This window comes from Oryza sativa, chromosome 6 (assembly GCF_034140825.1).
Source record: "Oryza sativa Japonica Group chromosome 6, ASM3414082v1".
NCBI lineage: Eukaryota > Viridiplantae > Streptophyta > Magnoliopsida > Poales > Poaceae > Oryza > Oryza sativa.
Window position 1 is genome coordinate 25,720,154 of NC_089040.1, and position 24,865 is coordinate 25,745,018.

General features: G+C 45.4%; 1 protein-coding gene, 1 long non-coding RNA gene and 1 pseudogene across 5 annotated transcripts; 2 read left to right on the forward strand and 1 right to left on the reverse strand.

Moving 5' to 3' along the window:
• The first annotated feature begins 1,098 nt into the window (after positions 1 to 1,098).
• LOC136357093 (uncharacterized) lies at positions 1,099 to 1,889 on the forward strand. Its single transcript, XR_010742160.1, has 3 exons — positions 1,099 to 1,380; positions 1,463 to 1,633; positions 1,713 to 1,889. It is a non-coding gene; the product is annotated as an uncharacterized lncRNA (long non-coding RNA).
• A 5,757-nt stretch (positions 1,890 to 7,646) lies between these two features.
• LOC4341541 (putative disease resistance protein RGA3) lies at positions 7,647 to 14,398 on the forward strand. Of its 4 annotated transcripts, none has more exons than XM_066311883.1 (4): positions 9,064 to 12,174; positions 12,555 to 12,683; positions 13,012 to 13,142; positions 13,227 to 13,518. In XM_066311883.1, exons 1-2 carry the CDS (start codon positions 9,216 to 9,218, stop codon positions 12,641 to 12,643), a joined length of 3,048 nt encoding a protein of 1,015 aa, XP_066167980.1. In that variant the 5' UTR covers positions 9,064 to 9,215; the 3' UTR covers positions 12,644 to 12,683; positions 13,012 to 13,142; positions 13,227 to 13,518. The 4 variants fall into 4 exon arrangements, with proteins under 4 accessions (XP_066167978.1, XP_066167979.1, XP_066167980.1 ...); XM_066311880.1 differs by adding an exon at positions 14,268 to 14,398 and having other exon boundaries at positions 9,065 to 12,683; positions 13,267 to 13,341; XM_066311881.1 differs by having other exon boundaries at positions 7,647 to 12,683.
• Positions 14,399 to 19,120: 4,722 nt separating this feature from the next.
• LOC107277062 (G-type lectin S-receptor-like serine/threonine-protein kinase LECRK3) lies at positions 19,121 to 21,802 on the reverse strand (annotated as a pseudogene).
• Between the last annotated feature and the right edge of the window lie 3,063 nt (positions 21,803 to 24,865).

Genomic DNA, 24,865 nt, shown 5'->3' on the forward strand with positions numbered 1-24,865 from the left:
CTAGTTGGGCTTGGTTGCTGAACAAGCTTCACAAAGCGAGGTTGAGTCCGCGCCGAAGAGGCGCGAAGATGACATCCTCACAAAGGCGCTCGGAACCAAAGAACATCCTGGCCGAACTCGGGGAATTGGTAGCGATGTGCCCTGGAAGCATGGACTCCCTCAGTACAGCTCCCAATACAGGAAACGGAAAGTCTCCAAGGAAGAGAGGGACGCTCGTTTGAAGGCCGAACTTAAGGTTGAGGTCATTCAAGAACTAGAAGCTAGCATGAATGCAAGGGTGGAAGAAAGGGTTAACAAGGTGCTCGCCGACATGAATATACCCCGAGTCACAACACCTGCTGTGCAACCAACTCCTCGTGTACAACACGACGCGAGTCCGTCACAGCATAGGAGTAGTTGTGCATCCACAGAGGTGCCGGCCCCTGGTCTCCCGATCGCACCACTAGCTGCAGTGGACCACATCGAGGTAATTGTTGTTATCCGATCCATATCTAATAAAAGACATTTACACATTCCAATATTAAATTCAAACTTTCACCTTATGCAGGGCGCAGCACAGTGTGTCCTACTAGCGAGAGTCCACCCAACTTTCGCTCCTGAAGTCGCTGAGGGCATGGCTTTCAACCCCTCGGTTACAGACAAGGTCCACGGCGCAGACCTGCTAGCTGGGTATGCCAAGGTGTCCATCGATACAGTAAAGGACACCTGGTCAGGCTATCCGCTGCCCGTGCCCCCAAATGATGAAATCATGACTTTGGGCGATGCGCGCAAGACGTTCATACAATGGCCCAAAGAAGACATAGTTGTGAAGATGACTCCTCGTCCAAGTCGACCGATGGAGCTTACACCTCCCAAGTCTAAGCTATCAATTGAGGCTCCCCGTGGACCGGCATTGTCAGTACCTCATTCTCCCGGTGGAGCTGATATGGACTTGGCAGATATAGCTCAAAGCTTGGCTCCAATAAAGACCACAAGAAAGGCCGATAGCTCCCCACCACTTGTCAAGGACCAGAAGCGTGAACGCGGCAAGGGGAAGGTCGGGGAGTTGGCGCCGGAGCCAAAAAGGGGCAAGGCTGCGACGTCGATGCCAGTGAGCAAATCGGGGAAGGTCGTGAGGGCGCCAGCCCAATTTGAGCTAGGCATGCCATTGGTGGAGGACAATGTGTTAGCTGTGATGGGTATTGCTTGCCGAGAGCTACATAAGCAATACATGGAGCTAAGCAATGCCAAGCGGAAAATGAGGGAGTCATCCATAGTTGGACATCACGACCACCAGCCGTTCCTATCGTCGCCTGCCTATATAACTATAGGCTTTGATGACCTCTTCGACCTTTTCAGGATCCGGAAGTTGGACACTGGTCTTCTAAAATGCTACTCCTTGTAAGTGCATACCTTCTATACTTGTGATATGACTGGACTATATCTCCTAATTAAATTAGTTCTAATACGTAAATATTTTAAGGTTGTGTTGGATCGAGAGTCGTCGCCATGGTAATCAGGTTGGGTTCCTTGATCCATCCATGGTGAATGAGGTTAATTTACGACAGAGCTTCACTGAGGTGGTTGACTATGTCAACCGGTGTTTATGGGCCCATCAAGACAAGGAGTACATCATGTGCGCACACAACCAAGAGTAAGAGGACAATACCCTTCGTGTATATTGTTTTTGAAGTTAAGGTTCTTAGTACTAACGCTACATAACCACTGCGCAGGCGACATTGGATTCTCCTAGTCATCGTACCTAAGTGGAGTAGGGTTACCTACCTTAACTCCAATAAGTCCAAAGATTATGATTTCAGTGAAATCACCAAGGCCTTAAATATGGCTTGGGGCCCATATGTGGAAAAGGGTGGTAGGCACAAGGAGGGCAAGAACGAACTTTATCATGACACCAAGTTTGCATGCGCACAACAGATCGGAGACCAATGTGGTTTCCATGTGTGCCACAACATGTCAACACTTCTAAGAGAGGTGAAAGATTTCGACCCTGAGGTTGTTGCTAATGGCGAATAAGCTCATTTCAATATCTACATTGCTATTCAAAACGTGCTAATTAACCTCTTATTTATTAAACAGAAAGGTAGAGCTGGCTTCAAGATCTCACCTATCAACCCCCCTGCTATCAGAGGCGAAGTGTGCGCCTTTATTCTTGCAGAAATAATGAACAAGAAAGGACGTTTTCATGCCAAATAGACTAATGAACTTGGCTAGATAATTTATTGTGATGTAAAAAAGATGTTTTTATAATTTCTGGCGATGTAAAAAATTATGTTTTTATAGAGTGCAATGTAATTTACTTTCATATGTGCAATATTTATGGTACTTTACTAAATTGTCATCACATTTGATCAACTACGATTTATGTTGTACTATTCATCTGTTTTCTCCTTTTTTTTCCCTTATTGATAGGTTGTGGAGGTTCACAACGAACAGAATACAAGAAATTTTGGTAATCATTTGAGGACTTTCATGGGGTATGAATTGTGTGCTATAATAAATTAAATTGTTGCATATGTGATGTTGTAAATTGTTGCTTTGTGATGGATCTGTGATATGTGATGCATCTGTGATGTTGGGCAGTTGGGGAATATGTGATATGGAGGGGGGGGTGACTGGCACCTGTGATGTTTCTGTTTTTCAGAGGGCATGGCTAGCAATTCCTGAGGCTAGCCAATATTTAGCATTTATTTTTTTTCTGGAATTAACTCATCAGTGACGGTTCGGAAGAAACATCCGTCACAGGTAACCTCACCTGTGACGGACTCGCAAACGTCGGACCGTCACAGGTGACCCACCTGTGACGGGCCTTTAGGGCCCGTCACAGGTGGGTCACCCTGTGACGGCTACTATATACCGGAGATCATCACCTCTGACGGGCCTTTATTTAGGGGCTCGTCAGAGATGAGACACCTGTGACGGGTCCTAACAAGCCCTAGTCTAGCTTAGACCAACACCTCTGACGGCCTTCTATTAACTTGCCCGTCAGAGGTGGATGTCACCACTGACGGCCGGCCACCCGTCAAAGGTGACTGGACTTACCAGTGACCACTGATCACTGACCAAGCCCAAAACCGTCAAAGGTGAGGGTTTGGGCCCGTCACAGGTGACCTTGACCAGTGTAGTGCCGGTACGAATCAAGAAACTACTCGGTAAATCAAAATCTTGTTTTACTAAAAAGTATATGAGTTTCACCTGTTTTTTGGTACATACATGTGCTTCTACACAAAGTCGCTTAGGCAGTGTTTGTCAAATGGAAAAGGGAAATGATTTCCCACCTATCTTTATATCCTAACCATTCATTCTTCCTCTTTCATTTAATTCTAACCCTTTATTTATTTTCTAATCCGAATCCAACCCTCCATTTTCCATTATCTAAACACACCCTTAAGAGTTGTATTCGGTGACCGTATGGTTTTCAAACTGTAAGCATGTGGTTCTTTTAAACCGTAAGATTAGCCTCTAAACTGGGGATGCAGGTCCCTCTACAGTGATTGCAAACAACTCTATATGTACACAATGATCTAACTCTTGTGCTATAGCTATTTAAATTAGCACATTAGCTAGACACTGTAACAATAGTGTTCTAACAACAATTAATTTACCACCGAACACTTCTTTACCATAGCATTATGATTTGTACCGTTCAATGAAGATCCAACGCATTAAAACATGAGCTAATGCAAGGTACTTTAGCACCTCTGAATTTTCTTCTTCAATGTAGAAGGATCCCGATCCCTAAACTGGACAGTTAGTTAAAAGAGCTTGCCAAATTCAGATGCATGCACAAGCATTAACGGCGGTTAGTTTAATTTGGAGTACACACTGGCAGTACGAGTACGAATCTTTTTTTTCCATTTGCCAAATTGGCGTCAATACAGAATACACTGTACATCTATCATTTTTTCCTGGGGTGTACTGGTGAACAGTTGAACACTGACCAGTAGAGTTGTGTCGTATGGACGAATTCAGTGGCGGCTGCAGTGATATTGTACTGTAGATGCATACGAGAGAGGGAGAGAGAGAGAGACACTGTTTCGATCTGGTCGTGTCAACCCCTGCAGAAACGACGCAAACTGGTAATCGATTTTTAAATTGTCTGTCATTTTCCAGAGATTTATGATCTGTGGTTGTACTTGACCTGTTTGCTGGTTGTTTGTGGATGGACTTGCTGTTAAGTTTGAGACTGAAATTATTGAAATCTTGGCCGTGTTTGGTTGCAGGATGTTTTCTCGTATGTTGCATGTTGCACAACTTCGCTTTCCATCGGGTTGTTGTTAGCAACTTTTTTTGACAAGTTGACAAGCACGATCGCAGCACCTTAAGCCTTGCGGTGATCCTAGAGTCGCCAACCACCTCGATCTAGCAAAGAGCTAAACCTAGATGGGTTTTGATAACTAAACCGGCTAGCAGAGCCGATTTCTAGATAACTACCCGTCTCGTGGGCAAAACAGAAAGTTTTCAGGACAAACCTACAAAGAGGTGTCGCACTCTCGCAGCGGCGGCGGACGGTTTACGGCGCAAACCGACAAAGATGGACAAACTAAGAGAAAACTAAAAGCAATATGAAAAGAACGATTCGATTGATTGATAGTAGATTGATTTTTACAATGAACCGGCCTTGTCCCTTATATAGGGGTTGGTCTTGCCCTCTACAGGCCTTTCTCCACGTCCAACTCGGGGTAGAAACCAAAGGAAACCCGAAACATGCCTTCCCGAGCAAGGAAACCTCGAAACCCGACGCAACAGAATCGGACTCGGGCCTGCCGGTCAGACCGGCCACACACCGCCGGTCTGACCGCCCAACACACGGCGGTTAGACCGGCCTACCTCGAAGGAAACCGGTAGACTTCCAAATTTTGGCAATAATTCCTATTTTAAGCCTAGGTGCCAAATTTGGGTGTAAACAGTTGTGGGTTAATCTCTGTCTCCCTCTCTGTTTAATTCTTGCGATTAATCTCAGCCCCTGTTCAGAACTTTGCAATAAAGTTACCAAGATCTTCGGAATTCTGAAATTTCCGGCCACCACAATTTTATTTGCATTTGGAATTGTAAAACCTGGCCTATTTTATTGTGCACATAAATGCTCAGTACCTCTTGCTCCCAAGTTTCAGTTAAGGATGAATTTCTCCATCTACCACCAAAATTAATTGTATCCAAGCTCTTATTTTGATGAATGATTTTACATTTTTTAGGAGGTAATCTATTTTCTATTATAAAATTTAATATATCTCGATATCTTTGGTACTAAAAGATATTAAAATTTACATTAAGAATATTTACCTTCCGGTACCTCTTAAGTACTATAGAATTACTTTACTTTCATACACTAACAGACACAGCCTAGAGGGAACATATCAATGAAAATCGATGACAAATACTTCCTCCGTCCCATAAAAAACCAACTTAGTATTAGATGTGACATATCCGAGTATTACAATCTAAGGGCATTAGCAATGTATCCTTACCAAGTAGTAAGTAAGGTGGGACCAACCAAAGCAGGTAATTGTTATTCAAGATCTCACAATGTATATAAAAATCTAAAAGCATACGGTAGTATGGATAGAGAAGAAAGATTCAATACATAGCTGAGAGAATCAATGATTTTTTATTCCTTACTAGCAGGACATAGTGCTATTGCTTGGTATTTGTTGCTTACTACCTTCACAATGTTTACTACCTAGTATTAAGGCTGCATTTATTGCTTACTACCTAGTTTTTGAGCACGTTGTGGATGCCCTAAATATACCTCTAAGCATATCTCTGTCCAGATTCATTGTACTGGAATATGTCACATCCAGTTTTAGATTCAGTTTTTTTATGACAAACGGAGTAGGCCATGTCAGCAAGACACCGGTGTCCCAGATGACATAAATCTTTTGATAGTAAGAAACTACCCCTTTTCTAAATCATGGCGCCGTGCAAAGTAACTTTGGCTATCGGTGTATGTAGCTTTGGCAACATCTTTGCCCTGTCCTAAAATACTAGAGATACCAATCATGTAGAATAACTGATCAGTATCAACAATATACATACGCCTATGAACAACAATAATAATAATAATTTGATCACCTAGTGACCATTGATATTTTTTGCCAAAAAAAAGGAATATCAAAGAGGAGCTCCTTGAATTAAGATAGAATAGGGCACAAGAACTCCATAAAAATAGACGCCAGTTTCAGATTCAAATTTAGGTGGTCTGGACCTGAGAGCTATGCTCAGTTCTCGACCATTGATATTTTGACCACACCGGCGCATTAAATGAACCTAAATTAAGCGCTCGAACTACACAAATTAATCCCAGTTTAAAGGGAGATAATTGGGACAAGTACTGAAATTTAAAGAGATATATATACCGAGGTTGACATTAGGAATGCGACATGCTTGCCTGATTGGTGGCAGCTTAATCCGCAGTTATTTCTTTATCAAGCCACTTGTGTTGAGGGGGGTTACATAATGTGATTATTGTTTAGGACTCAGTTCGTTCTTTCTTGTCCCTTCATCGCCTCACGAGTTATTGGAAAAGGTGACGCCAAGATTAATTGGAATTGGGATATGGGATCGACATGAGGAAGATGCCAAAATCAATATATTTGTTTTCTGATTATGAGAAGATGAAAGATTAGTCGGCGAGCACACTGCATTCAGAGCATAAACATATATATACCAATTGCGTGCCTGAGAATATTATTTCGCTAAGATTACCATTTTGAAATTGACAATGTTTATATCTTATTAGCACGTGTCGTGTTAACTTAGGGCATGTTTGGTACAGCTCCAACCTCTAAATTTAGCTTCAGGAGTTGGGTTTGGAGTGGAGTTGTGGAGCTGCCTAAACCCAGCTCCACATCTCTAGTTCATTTTGTGAGAGAGCTCCACCCAACTCCACTCCCATTTTTAATGGAGCTGAAACTGTTTGGCTGAGCTCCAGCTCCAGGAGCTAGAGTTGTGACAAATATGCCCTTATTCTAGCTATAAGCAGTAAAAGTGATGAGGCTATAATAATGCAACAACTAGACATGGGTCCTTGTATTAAGGGATAGTTATTTTTCAGTGATTGACGATATACCCGTTGTTATAAAATAAAATGGGACCAATCTAGAAATGACTAATTGATTTTGAATTAAGGAGGGGGTGAGGCTCGAACCCGGACCGGCTAGCCGGGAAGACCCTAGGCCTTTCTCAAGATGTTATCGAGAAGCTCGTGATAACTTCATCAATCTGAAGATGTGTTGACTTTCCAAGGTACTCATAGGAGAGGATATACAGGTACGGGTGTTGCGAGTAACTGCATTTGTAATGTATTCTAATACTAATAGTAGTAGTAATAATAATAAATAATAATAACAATAATCATAATGCAAAAAAGATCAAATGGAAATTTCAACTTTCAAGCGATTTTTTTTTAAAAAAAAGCAGCTGCCTTGCCATCTGAATTTTCGAAGCTGTGATTGATTTCAGCCCAATTAGAGTTGGACTAGGCCAAGAAAAGTTGCTCGTTTTCGCACAACCCAAAAGGGCCTCTAGAGGGGTCACAAGGCCTAGTGTTTTACTGGGCTATTAAGGATGGCGGCCCATACAATTTTAACTCCTCTTCTCAAAAAACAATTTTCCTCTTATTTCTCCTCTCTTTTGTTCTTTTTTTTTTTGGACTTCTTTCTCGCGGAGGTCTTTCTGCGGATAAGGCGAAGCGCGTTTGATCGTCGCTTTCAGATTTTTGGTCGTGGGAACTTGACAATCCAGATCGCTTTTGTTCCTATAGCATCTTCTATATTTTTTCCCGAATTTGAAATTCTATCCTTTTTTTTTTCTCCCGTCGTTTTACGTGAATTCTGCCCTTACTTTTGTTGGGTTTTTGCTTTTGGATTGACTTTTGGTGCGTTCCATAAACAGTACGCTCTGATAGATCCATGAACCGTGTGTTCTCTGACTCCTACATCGAGGGGGAAATTTAGTTGGGAGAAGGAAAGGAAGTTCTACTTGGATCAATAAGTTGCGCACCAAGTGTTCGGCGTTTTGTGTCTAAGAAGTTGGTTGGGCTTTGCAGTGCTTCTTCAGTAACTCTGGATGCAATTTCTTTTAGTTTTGGTTCATGTCTTACTAGGTTTCTTGTTCTCCTTCTTTATCTATAGTAGTATGTGAAATCTAACAGGATCGAAATGTATTAATGGGAATTGGGGATATGTAATGCTGAAAATGGTGGAAAGGTAGCTACAGATCTAAAGAATCAATTTATCAGTCCTATGGCTGATGGTTTCTAGCAAATCGGTCCTGCATTCAATATCCTATGGAAAATTTGTAAACCTTGAATATTTAATTTAGACTTCACACGAATTGCAGAGCTGCATGCTATGACAGTAGTAGTTTTTATTTTTCTTTTCTAATGCTTCTTGGGCATAATATTATCATCTCTAGGTTGAACTATTGATTCCCTCCCTGACCGTCGTTGCCCTTGCTTTTGAGTGTTTGAAAGAGTTCATGCAGCTAGTCCTTTATATTCATAAGCACCCTTTGCTAAATTAAAAGTGCAACTGATTTGCTATATTTTCCAATCTTCTTTAGATATATTTTAGGTGCGGTTCTGAAATCTCAGTCATTTTTTGTTGATTCTTTTCTGAAAATATTATTTTCTGAAAATATTAATTTTCAGCAACTTGTTCTCCTTAGTTGATAGCATATACGGTACATATGATGATGTATGAGCATTCGAAACTACGTATGGGCATTTAAAACTAAGAACTAACTTGTGGTTTTCTTGTGACTTAGAAACCCTGAGTTGCATTATTAGGTTCTGCTATCTTATGATTCTATTTTGAATTCTCTCTCTTTTTCGCTTATTTTTTGCCTGTGTCAAATAACCAAACAATTTTAGATAATCAGTAGGTATGTCTACTAATTGGTCGGTCAAGTCAACCTGGTGGGTCTGTGTCTGTTACTCTGTCTATTTATCAACTTGAGGGCTGTTGCATGAAAAGAAATTGAGAATATAGACAAACACAATTGACTTTTGGGGCTCAGATTCACACTTGTTGTGTCACTGTCACCCTAACAGGCACACCTACAAGATTACTTCCTCTGCTTTCCAACACCTTCCTTGATCCCATAACATTTGCTTCTTTCTTTGATACCTTGATTTCAGTTGCACTATCAATTCTTCTTGATTCTTCTTTGTATTTGGATTTCTTGCTATCAGCAGGAACTCTCTCTCTCTCTCCAAAATGGGCACTGAATTAACTGTTACAGGATGGTTCTTGTCACCTATTATACGGGAAATGCAAGATACTGCACTGTCCTACATAAGGGGGCAATTCAGTTGGGAGAAGGATCAAGAAAAGGACCTTGAGCGTCTTGATACTATCCTTACAGAGATCTTGGCCATCGTGGACGCCATCGAGAAGCGGGAGATCAAGGATGGGAATCAGAGGAAGCTGCTCCGGAAGCTCAAGGATGCCATTTACAGCGCCGTTGATGTGCTTGACAGCTTCCAGTACATGGCCCTCAAGTCTAAAGTCGACAGCCAAGCTATGGTGAGTCGCGTTACCTCATCCTGTGTTTACTTGGGTAAGCGCGTAGTAGGTACTGATAAGTTCCGGAGGAAGCTAACCGATATGTTGAAAAAATTGGATGAGGTTAAAACAACTGCGGATACCTTGTTCAAATTGGTTAGTTTTGATAGTGCTACTGCAAAGCTGCTCCCAGTCACACAGGCACGTGTAACGTCTCCTTTGAAGGAAGAGAACCACATATATGGTAGAAAAGATGATCTTGATAGGCTGAGAGATTTGTTGCTTATGCAAAGTGATAGTAGTGCACCTGGACCTAGTAACTCATGTGTTCCTGTTATATCCATCATTGGTGTTGGTGGGATTGGGAAGACAAGCCTAGCACAATTAGCTTTCAGAGATGAAAGGATACGTGCGAGCTTTGGTCTCAGGATCTGGGTTTGTGTATCCGATATTTATGATGAGATAACATTGGCAAGGGATATTTTAGAATCTGTAACAGGTGAAAATTATCGCAGTGTTACTAAATTGGATGAATTGAAGAATGTTCTTCAAGAAAAGATAAGTCAAAAGAACTTTTTTCTTGTATTGGATGATGTATGGTATGATGAGAACAGGACAAATTGGGAGAATGAATTAGTATGGGACGGAGTTTTATCAACATTGGATACTGGACTGGGAGGATCCAAAATTCTGGTGACGACTCGAACCAACAAAGCCAGTGAACTCCTACGTGCTGGAGCCTGTTTACAATTAGGGGGATTGAATAGAGATGATTACTGGATGTTATTCAAAAGCTGTGCCTTTGGTGAGAAACATCCAGGACTGTTTCAAGAACTTAAGGAAATAGGAATGCAGATTGCTGAAAGATTGAATGGTTTGCCCTTAGCAGCAAAGGTAATCGGTCGCCTATTGAATGTTGATTTAGATTCAAGTCATTGGAAGAAAGTGCTAGAGAGTGACATATCAGGTGATGTTATGAAGGTTCTCAGGTTGAGTTACCAACACTTGCCCATCCACTTGCAACTATGCTTCAGCTTCTGCAGCTTATTCCCGAAGAACTGGCGTTTTGATCCCAGGAGGCTTACAGACATGTGGATTTCACAGGGTTTTGTTCAGAAGGAGGATGAGTCTGACAATGACATGAATGTTGAAGATGTTGCGAAGGGCTACTTTAATGATCTTGTACAAAGATCATTCTTCGAGAGATCTTTGTTAGACCTTCCAATAGAGTATGTCATGCATGACTTGATCAATGACCTTGCCAGGAATGTTTCAAAGGACGAGTATACCAGAATTGAGAGTGAGAAGCAAAAGGAGATCCCACCAAACATTCGCCATTTATCTATATCTGCACATTTGTGGGCCGGTATGAAGAAAACAGAGATGAAAAACCTGCGCACGTTACTTGTTTGGAGCAAATCATGGCCTTGCTGGAAATTGTCCCTTCCAAATGATGTGTTCAAGAAATCCAAATACATCCGAGTGCTAGATTTGACTGGTTGTTGCCTGGAGAGGTTGCCAACATCAGTGAAAAATTTGAAGCATTTGCGCTATCTTGCTTTTAGGGTTCCTGAAAAACCATTGCCCACAGCATTGGTCCAACTTTATCACCTAGAGGTTCTAGTCACAAGAGGTCACTCTTGTCGGGGAAGTGAATGTTTCCAACTTCCAACAAACATGAAGAAGAACCTACTCAAATTGAGAAAAGCTTACCTTTTCAATGTAGGGGGTGCCACAATATCTGGTTTTGGTGGACAAACTCTTCTGCATGGCCCAGGGGAATTCCATGTCAAGAAGGAGAGTGGGCACAGACTTGGAGAGTTAAAGGAGATGAACAATATCCGAGGAAGATTAAGTGTTAGGTTTCTTGAGAACGTGGAACATCAGCAACAGGCTGTTGATGCGCACCTAGATTGTAAAGAGCACGTCAAACACTTGCAGCTAGAGTGGAGTGACCTTCCAAGGCCTATTACTTCTGAGTTGGATTCTGATGTGCTTGAGGCCCTTCGACCTCACCCTGATCTTGACCGGCTGAATATCACAGGTTACAAGGGACTGAGGTCACCTACTTGGTTTGAGACCAATTGGATGAAAGCACTGACTTCTGTAATCCTTGAGAATTGCATGGGTTGGGTGCAATTGCCTCCTCTTGGACAGCTTCCTCTACTGGAGGATCTTGTACTGAGGAACATGCATGCTGTTGGGCAGATAGGTGAAGAATTCTATGGGAACGGTGAAATGAAGGGCTTTCCAAAGTTGGAAGAAATAGTATTTGATGGCATGCCCAACTGGGAGAAATGGTCTGGAATTGAAGATGGTTCATTGCTTCCATGTCTCACAAGACTTTACATAGCTAAGTGCCCTAAGCTTCAAGAAGCACCACCCTTAAATGCAAGACCAAAAGTTGAAGTGGCGATAACATCTGATTCCTTACCAAGTTCGTGTCTATTTGACTCCCTAATGGCATCGGCATCGTATCTGATCTTACTTGTCAACTGCTGCAGCTTCTTGAGCAGCCTGAATACTGACCAACTTAGTCATGTTGAGGAGTTGAACGTGAAGAGCTGCACAGATCCAATGCCAGCTTGTGGATTTATCGGACTTAGCTCCCTTAAGGTGCTTAGAATCAGCAACTGTTCAGCGTTACTATCGTCAGTTTGTGTGGAAGCAGGTGAAGAACTTGACACATGTTTTTTCCCTCAGTCACTAAGTGAACTTGAAATAGTTGATAGCAATATTCAGTCCAGTTTGCTACCAAGATACTTGCAAGGCCTAACTAACCTCTCGGTGCTGGTGATTAATAGCTGTGATTCTATGGATTTGCTATCTCTTGCTTATGGAACCCATCACCTTACTTCTCTAGAAGCCATAATCATTAAAGACTGTATTTTCCTATCCTCATTGGATGGATTTGAAAATCTGATTGCTCTCAGAAAGTTAGTGGTAGCAGATTGTAAAAATTTCTGTTTCTTGCCAGCTGATCTGAATGCATTAATATCTCTCAAAACATTAGCCATTTATGGGTGCCCTAAGATGAAATTTCTCCCCCAGAATGGCGTACCAGCTTCTCTACAGTTAATTTTGCTGTCACTGTTGCATCCAGAGTTAGACAGACAGCTTCAAAGGAGGGAAGGTACTGAATGGGACAAGATTGCTCATGTTCCTGAAAAGAAACTAGAGGTATGCAGTGCTTGTTATTTATTTCCATCGTATTCTGATGGGGTTCGTTGTTCATATCGCCTTACTTACTGTATGTAGTGTTGTGTCATGTAAATATATGTGTGGTTGTTGCTCAAGCTGCATTATTATCAGTGATTCAGTGTTATGAATCATGATCTACAAATAAGTGTCAAGTATCTCAGTTTGCTATTTGATTTGCAAATTCTTCTGGAGATGTTTTTGGCAAAAATATCATGAAGTTTCATAATGGCACACCTAAGTCCTAACTGTCTTAGCATATAGTTCCTTGACAGAGTTCAGTCTTGTACTAATACTTAACCTCTTGCAGGTAGAGCTAATTGATTTGTTGACACTGTTTCCATCCAGTTCTTTCTGACGAGTGTTGTCATTTTTGGACGTGTGGTATGCCTTCCTGAACCACTCTACTACATTTACTTCAACCGAATAACTACTAGTCATGTAAGTATGTGACTTTAATTATTCTATGGGGACCATGGGGTTGGGAGCATAGCAAAATTTTCATAAGCTTTTGTTTCATTACAGGCTCACAAAAACTCATATATGGGCATTACTACCTTTGCAGTTTATCAGTGCCAAACTGCCAATTCCTGAAGTAGAGGTTGTTTCAAGCTGAATGCTATTTAGACCATTTTGAATGGTACGCAACATCTCAACTAGAAAAACTCTAAATGTCGTGTATAATGAACAGATTATAAAGTGACTATGTCATTTGTTTTCCTTTGTTTTCCTCTCTTAGAATTCAAGCAGTTGAACTCCTGACAACTCTCTATTACAGTCATTATCATAACTTTGGCAAGCAACTTTGACCAACCTAGTCTAGTGTTTGTTTTGTTGCGATATGTTTGTCATGCCACACTTTTCGGTTGTGTTCCACTTGTCATAGGCTCATCTTTACCAAAACATAGCTAACTTATGGCCAATAAGTTTTTAGCCACATAAATTGCGGTATGCCCTACCTTAACTACGGGCATGTTTGGAGGAGTTTTTGCCGCTACAGTTTCTCCTAGAATTTTCAATTGGTAGAAACTCCTTTAAATAATCTAGATTTTTATCCAGATTTTGAGAATCTATAGTTGTAGAATTCAGAAAAATGAACTCGAAACCAGAAGCTAGAAAGCCCATCTTTTCTAGATTTTCACCAGCTGATTTTTCATCAGCTAATTCTCATAATCTTAAGCTACCCAAAAAGGCTCTATAAAAGTTAGGTAAATAGAAACAAGCAACCAAACAACTCTTAGTCTTTCTGTACTATGAGTGATTCAAAACTTAGACGTTGATCTAACTTTTGTATTAACGGGTGAGGTAATGTCCTAGTCATGTCATGTTCTTTTCTCATTAAGATTCAGATTTTACCTTGGTTTCCGTTAGTACAATTTTCAAACTACTAAACGGTTCGTTTCATGTGAAAACTTTATATATAAAAATTGCATTAAAATGTTAAATATATCCATTTGTCAAGTTTGTAATAATTAAAACTTAATTAATCATATGCTAATAGCTTTCTCGTTTCACGCGCGTCAACTTAATCTTTACCTTCACCAGTCCCGTCTCTTCTTTCTGTAGATTCTCTTGGTCCTCTTCAATCTTCCTGTCAGTGCTAGTCTTTTTGACCCTGAGATTCTTGAATTCCCAAGCATGAAGCCAAAAAATTGCTGAGAAATTTGTATCCGTACTTTTGAGATTGTGACAACCTGTCGATGGAACTGATGTTTTAAGATCGTAGAGGTTTACAATCTCACTCAACTATCACAGTGCGAATGAAACTAATTAGCTAGAATAATAACCCAAGGTTAGGTGCGAAAACATTTCCCGTCGCTTTCTTTAGCAGAATCGTTTTCCCATTCTTCGTGTATATAACTACTTGGCGGTACAGGCCGCATATCCTGGAGGGGGAATTCGGGGTCGGATTTGCTATTTCACTTTCGATTTTTTTTGTCCGTAGAGTCTTACATTAAGATTTGTGTTCCTGTAGATCCAACTTATACTTATACTCAGTTGCATACCACTTAAATTTAGTTACAGTGCGCCAAAATTAGATTTTACAACTGCTTTTGTCTCGATATTTTTGGCATGTTTGTCCCTTTTTGTTTATTTCGTTCAAAACAGGCTGTATCCGCTGGTTAAAAATTTCTTTAAGATTAAAATCTCAAAATCTGCCAATCTTTTTAAACCGAAGCCAGCATTTGCTAGTGTTATATTAAGTAGGATAGAAATTATTTACAAACTCACCAAAGGTGAAAGAGATAAAGCTGAAAAGAAACTGAAAAAGAAGGGAACAACAAGAAAACCCGACAGCCTCGCATGTGTTTTATTGGGACATTCTCGCAATATCTTTGGTGCCGCACATAATCCACACCTTGATCTCATATGTGATTTTGGTCACTAGTTGAGGCAATTCAGTCTCCTGATTGCGGAACAGTCATTTGTTTCGTTCACACCAGATTTTCCAAGCCACCATCATATGAATTGATTTCATTGCTTTCATTTTGTGTTTTTCCCCTTGGGATGTCCACTTGATCCATCAGTCAAGCAGTGGCTCATCGCCATCGTATGTGTTTAGTGTCTCATGTCCCAGCTGTTGAAAGATCTTCTCCCAGATTTGGTGTGCGAAGGTGCAGTCCTTGAAAAGGTGTTGTGCCGTTTCAAGGTTTTCATAGCAAAGCTGACATAAATAGTTGTTCGGCCATTGACGGATTTGCAGCCGATCCGCCATCCAGATTTTGTTTTGAAGGAGTCATGTGAAATATTTGCATTTTGACGGTGCCCATCCTTTCTATATTAGCTTTGCCACTGCTGAGTCAATCCTCCAATTGAATTGTGCCATGTATGCCGATTGTGTGTTGTATATGCCACTATTTGTCCATCGCCATCTTATGGTGTCTTCAACTCCATCAGTTAGGGTGACATTTCTTCTCCATATCTGTAGGAACACGTCGAAGAATTCTTTAACAAGTTTAACTGCCGAAAAATCAATAGGTTAGTCCCCTCAGGGTTGAGTAATATGCACACTTTCCTGTTCCTAAAAAAAGCTAGTACTCATCAACTTGTTAAAATACATCTGTTAATCTGTTTAGACCCTTCTCAAATTAAGCATTAATAACTCACCCTGAAATCAACTGCTTTAAAATAGTAGTAGTCATGTTGACTTGCCGTACTTTGAGGAGGGTTTAAACAGACACAGACACTTCATCTCAGAGGATTAATTAATGGCGACGAGTCCATGTGGCAGTCGGATGGGTGAGGCAAAACGCCTCTGCACCGGCAGTGCTGCTCTCAAGCAGCTGCACCACAGCACCACCCGGTGCATCGTCGGCCGGCCGGACTGCCGGGCTCGGCTCGATGCTATCGCGGTTATCGCGCTTATCATGGGGTACGGTAGGGGAAACCAGCGATATAGTTTGGATGAATTTTGATCAAATTCAAAATTCTGAAAAAAATCGAAAAAAAATAAAAAAAAATCATGGATGTAGTTCTTAATTTGTAATTACCAATAGTGAAGAATGTTTTTGAAATAGAGTAAGCTAAATTCAAATTTGAGAGCAAACCAAAACATAGTTTACAAATTGAAAAAGGGAAGAGAATATTGGGCCTTAAATATCCTACATATTCTTCCAATTATTTTTAATTTCTAGTTTTTTACACATATTCAACTGTATTTTTGATTTTTTCCCTATTTATTTTACACTTATTTTAGCTACACAACCCCGCGATAACCGTGCGAATATCGCGGTTATTGCGGTAAACCATGCGATTATCATGGTGAAACCACGAAACCGCCGAGTTTTTTTTTTCGAATTTTTGGATGTGATTTTTGTGCGATTTTAGGCAATTATCACGGTTATCGCGTTACCGCGGGGTGACGATAACCCCGACCCAAACGATAAGGTAAACCCTGTGCACCATATAGTGCAGGTGCCACGCTCGCGGAACCTCTCCACCTTCTCTAGGTCAAATGCCGTCACATCGTCGTCGTCACCGTGCAGCATGAGCTCTGTACCCTCCCCGTGCACACCAGCTGACCGGCCCACCCGAAAAGTGTGATCACTGTGTCGGTGTTGCTGTCATGGTGATGGGGGTGGTGAAAAGTTTGATAATTTAACATTTTTTTCGTTGTCCAATTGCTTTAATTGACACTTGTGAGGATGACATGTGGAACCATATGAGTGAATGAAAGTATGCCAGGATGTCAAATAACAACAGCTCATATCTAGCAGAGAAAATTGGAATTTTGCCATTGTCAAAACGGGGTTTCGCTGAAATGCCACTCCCAAAAGTGGTAACCTCAAACAAGGGCAACATGTTGCAATGCCATTTGATCCATTTCTTCTCAGTTTAATGATTTTTGTAATGTTTATTCTTGCTGAGATGACCAAAATACCCTTGGATCCTATCTTATCTCTCCCTCTGTCTCTTCCTCCTCTTCGGCGTGGCTGGCCAGGGACGGCGGCGGCGCGGCTGGGGACGGGGACGGGGACAGCGCCGGCGTGGGTGGGGAAGGCTGCTCGGCTCAGTGGTGCGGCTAGGGACAGGGACGGCGGCAGCGCGGCTAGGGACGGGGACGGCGCCGGCGTGGGTGGGGAAGCCGCGCCGCCGCCATCCCTGCCCTAGCCGCACCGCCGAGTCGAGCCACGCCGGCACCGCCCACCGTCTGCAACGGAGAGGAGAAAGAGAGAAGGAGAGATGAGATAGGATCCAAGGGTATTTTGGTCATCTCAACAAAAAAAAATTACAAAAATCATTAAAGTGAGAAGGAATGGATGAAATGGCATTGCAACATGTTGCCCTTGTTTGAGGATGGCATTTTAACGAAACCACTTTTGGAAGTGGCATTCCAGCGAAACCCCGTTTTGACAATGGCAAAATATCAATTTTCTCTCTCTAACAGCAGGACACCGAAGCTTTACATGTATGCCTTGGTATGTATGTGCACATCGCCGTTGGAGCCACTCTGGCGCGATGTACTCTGTGGTACCCCTCACATCGGTCACCGTGGTGTGCACGGTGTGGTCGTCGAGGAGCTTAGCGATCCCCAAGCAGTGATCCTCGAGTTGTTCATGTCATCAAGGTGTATGTTGTCTGGCTTGATATCACAGTGGGTGATCAGTGAGTAGTACCCTTCGTGTAGGTACTCGATCCCCTTGGCGATGCCGAGTGCGGCCTCTCTACGCTAGCTCCATGATGGCCTGAAGAGGACGCCGCGGAGCGAGCCGCCTAGCATGAACTTGAACACTAGCATCCGCTCAGTGCCTTCGGTGCATGTATCCGATCATGTGGAGTAAGTTCCAGTGGGGGACCTCGTTGGTGAACTCCCACTCGTTGCACACATTTGAACCAATCAGTCTCTAATTCACCGGATGAGCCGTGGCTCCGACGATCTCACCGTCCCTTGGTACACCCCGCCAAAGCTTCCTTTGCCAAGCAGCTTCAAAAATCCATTGGTGGTTTGGTGGAGCTTTTTGCTGCTGAAAGCTCTCACGCTCGTCATTATCACCAATTGCCGGCTCTGTGTGTACTTACTGAGCCAGTTGTGTGCCAGAAAGCCTCCGACGATGACGGTGGCTAGCAACATGAAGGACAAACAAACGGTGGCGAGTAAGTGTTGTCCAGGCTATTGTTGGTGACGAGGTCGATGTTGCCGTCGGTCCGGATGCCATGCTGAAGCGATCGGTGGTGGGAGTACTTGTGTTTGGATTGTGTTGGTTGGGTGAGATTATGTCAAAAAATGCTAATTCACACGTGCTTTCGTTCACTACGAATAGTTCCCAGCAGTCATTGTTTGCGATCCGTGGTGCAACTGGTCGATTCAATTCCCAGATAGATGAGGGTTACAAGGTAGGTGGGAAGTGCGGCTAGAGGGGAAGGGGAAGTGGGGGAGAGGACGGATGATGGCAACAAGGCAGGGGGTGGGGTTGGAGAGATGGAGAAGGTGGTTTGGAGAGCTGTTTGAGCTATCAGCATCATCGAGGAGGTCGAGCTCATCGGTGTTGTTAGGGACTTTTCTAGCACAGAGTGACAAAACCATCTTGATTTTTTCTAGGCGTACTTTCTCGTGTGCAGATAACATTGGAGTTGGCGAGAGGATAAGGTGGAGCGGGACATAGGTCGTGGGCAGGAAACACATGCGGTGAGGTGGGACGTGTGCGATACTTATGCATGCCATGAGCTTTTATGAATTAGCATCACCCGAGATCGTGAGCTTTCACAATTTTAAACCATACTTTCCATCGACAGGTCATCACAATCTCAAGCACATATACAAATTTGTCAATAATTCATGGTTCAATGCTTGGGAATTTCAAGAAACGGGGGGGGGGGGGAGGGGGGTTAAGAAGACTTGCACACAAGAGAGTTCAAGAAGGCCAAGAGAACCCTAAACTCATATTCTTTCCACAGTGGTGTTTCATTGACAATTTTGCTATATTTTTGGCATCCCTTGATTGTAGTTATTTTGTCAAACCTTCATTCAGGGAGAAATCAAATCGAGTTCAACTGGAGATTAGGAAAGAACCTGGGAGCATGTGATTCCATAGAGATAGGCAACGATGTATCCGTGGAGCTCGGAAATTGAGGCAGTGCATGGACCTCAACCGAACCCTCCAGCATCTGCACCACCTGATGCATCGTCGGCCGAAGTGATGGATTCCTCTCGATGCACATGAAAGCCACGCGAGCAAAGCGCTCCACCCTCTCCAGATCCTCCATGGCATCGTCGTCGCTATGCGGAAGAACCTCAACTCTGCCATGCTTGACTAGCTGGCCTGCCCATCCGAACAATGTGGCGGAATCATCCTCGCCGTCCTCACCATGGCCGGATACCGGATCCTGGCACCTTCTGCAACATATCATATCCAGTAGCACGACACCAAAGCTGTACACGTCTACCTTGGTGTCGATGCACCTCTCGCTATGAAACCACTCAGGGGTGATGTAACCTCTGGTTCCCCTAACATTGGTCACTGTCGTGTGTATCTATTGGTCGCCAAGTAGCTTGGCGATCCCAAAGTCGGTGATCTTGGGGTTGTTCTTGTCATCCAACAGTATGTTGTCGGGCTTGATGTCACAGTGGATGATAGGAGAGGTGCACCCTTCGTGCAGGTACTCAATCCCCTTGGCAATGCCAAGTGCGGCCTCGGTGCGCCAGCTCCATGGTGGACGTGGAGTCTGGAAGAGGATGCTTCGGAGGGAACCACCCGGCATGAACTCGAATACCAGCATCCGCTGCTCCCGCTCCTTGCAGTATCCAACCATGCGGACTAGGTTCCGGTGGTGGATCCGCCCGATGGACTGCACCTCGTTCAGGAATTCCCTCTCGCTGTACTCGTTGGAGGTGATGAGCTTCTTCACCGCGATGTCAGGTGGTTGCAGTGACTTGGCCATGCCATGGTAGACCTCGCCGAAGCCTCCCCCTTCCCAGCGACCTTTGGAACCCATTGGTGGCTCGGTGGAGCTCCTTTCTGGTGAAAACCCTCACAGTGTCATGGTTGGTGATGTTAATTCTTCTGATGCGCCAGTGCACCAGAAGGATGGTCGCCGCGGCCGATAGGAGAAGCGCCGAGCATGCGAGGAGTATGTACGGCAGCGGCGGCGCTCTTCTCCGAGGGCTGCTCGTCCGGACCTTGATCAGCGCTTTCGTCATAACGTTTCTCCCTTGCTGTCCGGAGCCCGTGAGCGACGCCATCTTGGTGCAGCGCGTTGCGTCGGGCTCGAACAGCGCCGCCACGCAGAAGCAGTCGCTCAAGCACATGTCGGCGCACCGCTCCTCCGCCGTGCGCTCATACATCACGTACGGCGAGGCCGTCCAGGTGGTGTTGGGCAGCTTGGTAATCCCGAATTCGGCCGTGCTGCTCACCACGTCGCAGCTCTGTGGCGCGAACAGCGGCCGGCAACCCATGTACCGTAGCTTCGTGTCGACGGAGGAGTAGCCGGTCGGGCACGCGCAGTCGAGCCGGCCGTCGTCGCCGGACACGCAGTACGAGTTGGGGCCGCAGAAGCCGTCCAGGGCACGGGTTGACATGCCACAACCTACGGCAGGGAACAGATCGGCGACGGTCCACGACGCGTTGGCGGAGCTCCTCGGCCGGATGTACACGCGGACGATGCCGTCCAGGTCGAGCGTTGCGCGCCGGTAGCTGCCGCCGGCGGTGGAGATCGCCACGGGAGGTGTCAGGTCGTACAACGAGCCATTCTTGATCTGGTATTGGATGCTCCCCGTCGAGGCGAAGAAGAGAGTCGTGTTGCCGTCCGGGGTGTTGCCGGGCTGTTGGGTCCGGGTTGCCCAGTACGCTTTGCTGGAGTCGGCATTGCCGCCGCCGGCGAGGTTTATGAGGTACAGGACGATGTTGCCGTCGGCCTGCACGAAGAGGCCGAAGCAGCCAGCGGAGAAATCCGCATCCAAGCGCTTGGACCGAAGGATTGCTCCAGCGCCCATGGACTGACCAGGGAGGAGCGTGTCGGTCGGGTGCCGGAAGCTCTCCCACACCACGGAGTTGTCGCCGGCGGCGAGGAACTGGAGGTTGCCCGAGTCCAGCAGCACGAGCAAGAACCCGTTCGGCTGTCCTGGATTCGAGCTCGTCCAAACGTTGCCGCCCACGCCGCCGCCGGTGGTGGTGTCCGCGAGGAGGAGCTGGCCGAGGGTGACGCTGAACACGGACTGCGCCGTGGCTGTCACTGCCGACGCAGAGCTCGGATCCGTCGCGTACCATACCACCACCGCCTTGTGCTCGTCGTCGTCGTTATTGAACCATACGGCGAGGAGGAACAGGCCGGCGTCGATGGCGCGGAAGCCGAAGGCGAAGTCGTCGGACGAGCTGGTGATGTACTGAGGAGGCCTCAGAGTGGATCCGGCCGTGAGGTTGAGGTTATCCGCTTCAAGCAGACGGGGTTGGTGGTGCAGCACGATCAGCAGCAACAGCAACCGAGCGAACGACGAGAGGGACATTCCTGCAAATGGCTTCATTTCTGCTCTCAATAAAGCTACGGCACGCGCGCCTTGTTGTGATGAGTTGTAGTAATACGCTTAATAGGTTTCCTCATAGGCATGCAACCTTGCATTGCCACAACGGATTTGCTATACTACTGTCGACAGTTAACAGGGGTGAAAACTTTCAAATTTTAAGCCGTCTAATATGCTGGACTGCTGGTGAAGGAAAACGAAAAAAAAATCAGACGCGTACAGCAGGTATGGAATCGAACCCAACACCTCCAACTTGGATTTTTTTCAACTAACCAATTGCTCCATCATGCTTTTTTGAGTTACACTTGAGTTACATATCAATTACATAGTAGTTACATAGTAGTTACAACGTAATTACATAGTAGTTACATTTGAAAGTTTTTCATCCCAAAAACTGTCGACAGTTCTATAGCTACTCCCTTGGCACAATTCTACATCAATTTATTGCTGACAGATTAATATGAAAGCGAAATTGCGTGTTCACATATCTATTTATCTATCTTATGACCCACATAAGATATACGAAAGAAATGCAAGGATATTCAACCGGAAAGAAACAGTCCATTAAGTAATCAACCACATATAAGATGAGTTTGGATTTTTCAATTTTTGTCCCTTGTGAAAACTTATTTTACAAACAGATCCTAAAAAAACTTATTTCGGGAATGAAACTTTTTCGTGAGCGCCAACGTCATTGGTGTCGTGGTCTTGATGGTGAGCTCTGCGTAGCGAAGGGCAACGAGCTCCATGGTGGATGTGCTCCTCGATGGTGCACGGTGGCGGTGGATCTCTATTTTCTTCCCCCTCTCTTTTTCCACTTTCTGACCACATTTTTCTCATCGAAGCCATTGTTTCCTATCTGCACTTGCCCAGTTCGTGTGTCCAAGCAGTGTTGCTGCAGTCCCCGAGTTAAGGTGCGGCAAGACCACTGCGACCTCCACAAGCATGGCAAGGCGTCGTGAGGCCCCGGTTCCCACTACCACGAACGCTCGGCTCCAACGTGCATGCTCAAGACCACTATCCACCGTGATTCCTCGTCATCCGCACTGGTCATCTTCAGCCGTCAGGTTCTTCTTCGTTTACTTCGAGCATCGCCGCCGCGTCTCCAAGTTGCCACCTTCGCCGCTCTGGGTTGGTGGTCTCGCTACCTCTACATGGCTACCGACGACGTCGTCCCGGCCGTTGGTCCCACTACTTCGCCTTCGTCTTCATCCAGCATGTCTCATCACTAGCGTTGTTGTATCTTCCTCGACTACACTTCGCTCCTCTCTGACAACACCGCGCTGCTCCGGCAATTCTCCTTCTATGCCGTTCTCGTGTCGTGACCGTCTTGGAGGCCTTCTCTGCTAGTTTCCTCCGACATTGGAGTATGATTCATGGTGGTCTCCAACCTCGCCCGCGCGGTATTGGCAACACCATTGCGCGCGTTCGTCCCAAGTTGTCCCCAGGTCTGGCAAACCCGGCATGACGTCTCATCCTCCACGGTTCGACAGCATAGACTCTTTGGTGTCATCTTCCTCAACGATTGCCTTGATCGCGTCACCGTCATCATCTTCAGCGCGTCCTCACGCACGACTACTCTATGGCGCCCCATGCGCACCTTGTAGCTCGGCTATCTCGACATCAACACACCCGATTTCGGCTACATCGACCATGGCTACTTTACGCACGGCTTCATCGACTACGGCTCCCTCGCACCCTTTGCTTCGACTACGTAAACTATGGCACAAAGGGCTATCATCCTTATTGAGCACTCTTGTCGGTTTCTTCTCCAGTCCAAGTGTCCACGCTGCTCACGTTTGGACGTCTGCATTGCTCATGTTTGGACTGCGGAGGGATATTAGAGTATATGGTAGTTATAGTCATATTATTAGGATAGGATTGATTTGTGTGGATTACTTCCATATCTATAATCCTTCCTTATCTCCTACCCAAGTACTCCTATATGTACCGGCCCTTTGAGACTCAATACAATAATCCACGTTACGCAGTATACCTCTCCTCTTATATTTGTTTACTTAAACATTGTGGGATTGCTGGAGAGTTAGGGGGGCCACGTCAGATGCCACTTTTGCAAAAAAAAAAGCCCCACAGTTCTGTTAATTACGCATTGGTCCCCGCTGCTATCCACCGTAAACCGTCCGATCTCGATCTAGGGTAGATCTGGCCATACACGTGTCCAACTGTGGTGGCCCTTCCGCACCCGTGAAATCGTTGGATCCGCAACGGACGGTGCGGATTTCGCTGGCATGTACCAAACCCTAGCCTCTGCGCATCGCCACGCTCTCCTCCCTCTGTGCACCACCATGCTCTCCTCCTCAGCTCCTCCCCTCACATGCGCCGCCGCCACCACATGCGAGGGGAGCCGGATCGGATGGCTGCGGGTGAAGGGGAGCCGGCCTGCACGGGTGGCGCGAGCACACAATGGCGTGCGGGTCCCAAAGGATACCGGTGACGAGCGGCGGTAAACGCTGCGGAAGGAGACGGGGGATGCAGGGAGTTGGAGGCTCTCTAGGCATGCAAGGTGAGGGACGACGGTCGGAGGAGTTCGGCGGCGCCCTCAGGTCGACGACGATGACGGGAGTCCGGTGGTTTTCTGTGGGAGGCGAAAGGCGGACGGGGGCGACCATGACCTGGGGAAGGAAGTGGAGTGATTAGAGAGGGAAGGCGTGGTTCGGGTTGCGGGAAAACACGGCCAGAGCGGCGGCGGCGAGGGGTGAGCTCACCTCCGTGAGGAAAAAGCTATCCTGGCAGTGGGTTGGGGAAGCAGAGTGGTTGGAGGTGGCGGCGGCACTGTTGCGCGAGGCCCCACCCATCGGCGGCGAGCGGCTGGATATGACGAATACGACAGTGGCCTCGGGTCAATAGGGAAGGCGGCTTTAGCTTTACGGTGGCAGTTTGGAGGAGCGGAGGGGTTGCCGCGGTGGCTCTTGGCACGGAGATGCCAGTGGTGCAAGTGGCGGCAACAAGCGATGGATGGGCGGAGTGCAGCGGGGAGTAAAAGGGAGCGCGCAGTGAGCTCGGGCGAATGAGGAAAATGAGAGAGCGGGAACCGGGAGGGAGTTTTATGGGCTCGAAAGGCGAAGATCATGGCCGGAGAGGGGCGGAAAAGCCGGTGATGTGGGGGAGGTGAGAGATACAGCGGCGATGGATTCGAAAATCGAATCCCAAGAGTGGAGAGCGGGCATGGGAGGTGCGGGGGAGTGGG

What these genes read in the sequence shown, in the direction of transcription:
- LOC4341541 (XM_066311881.1), top strand. Translation starts at nt 9,216, where the DNA reads ATGGGCACTGAATTAACTGTTACAGGATGGTTCTTGTCACCTATTATA. An exon ending in TTCCTGAAAAGAAACTAGAG is followed by an intron (nt 12,684 to 13,011) that starts GTATGCAGTGCT and finishes AACCTCTTGCAG; the next exon opens with GTAGAGCTAATTGATTTGTT.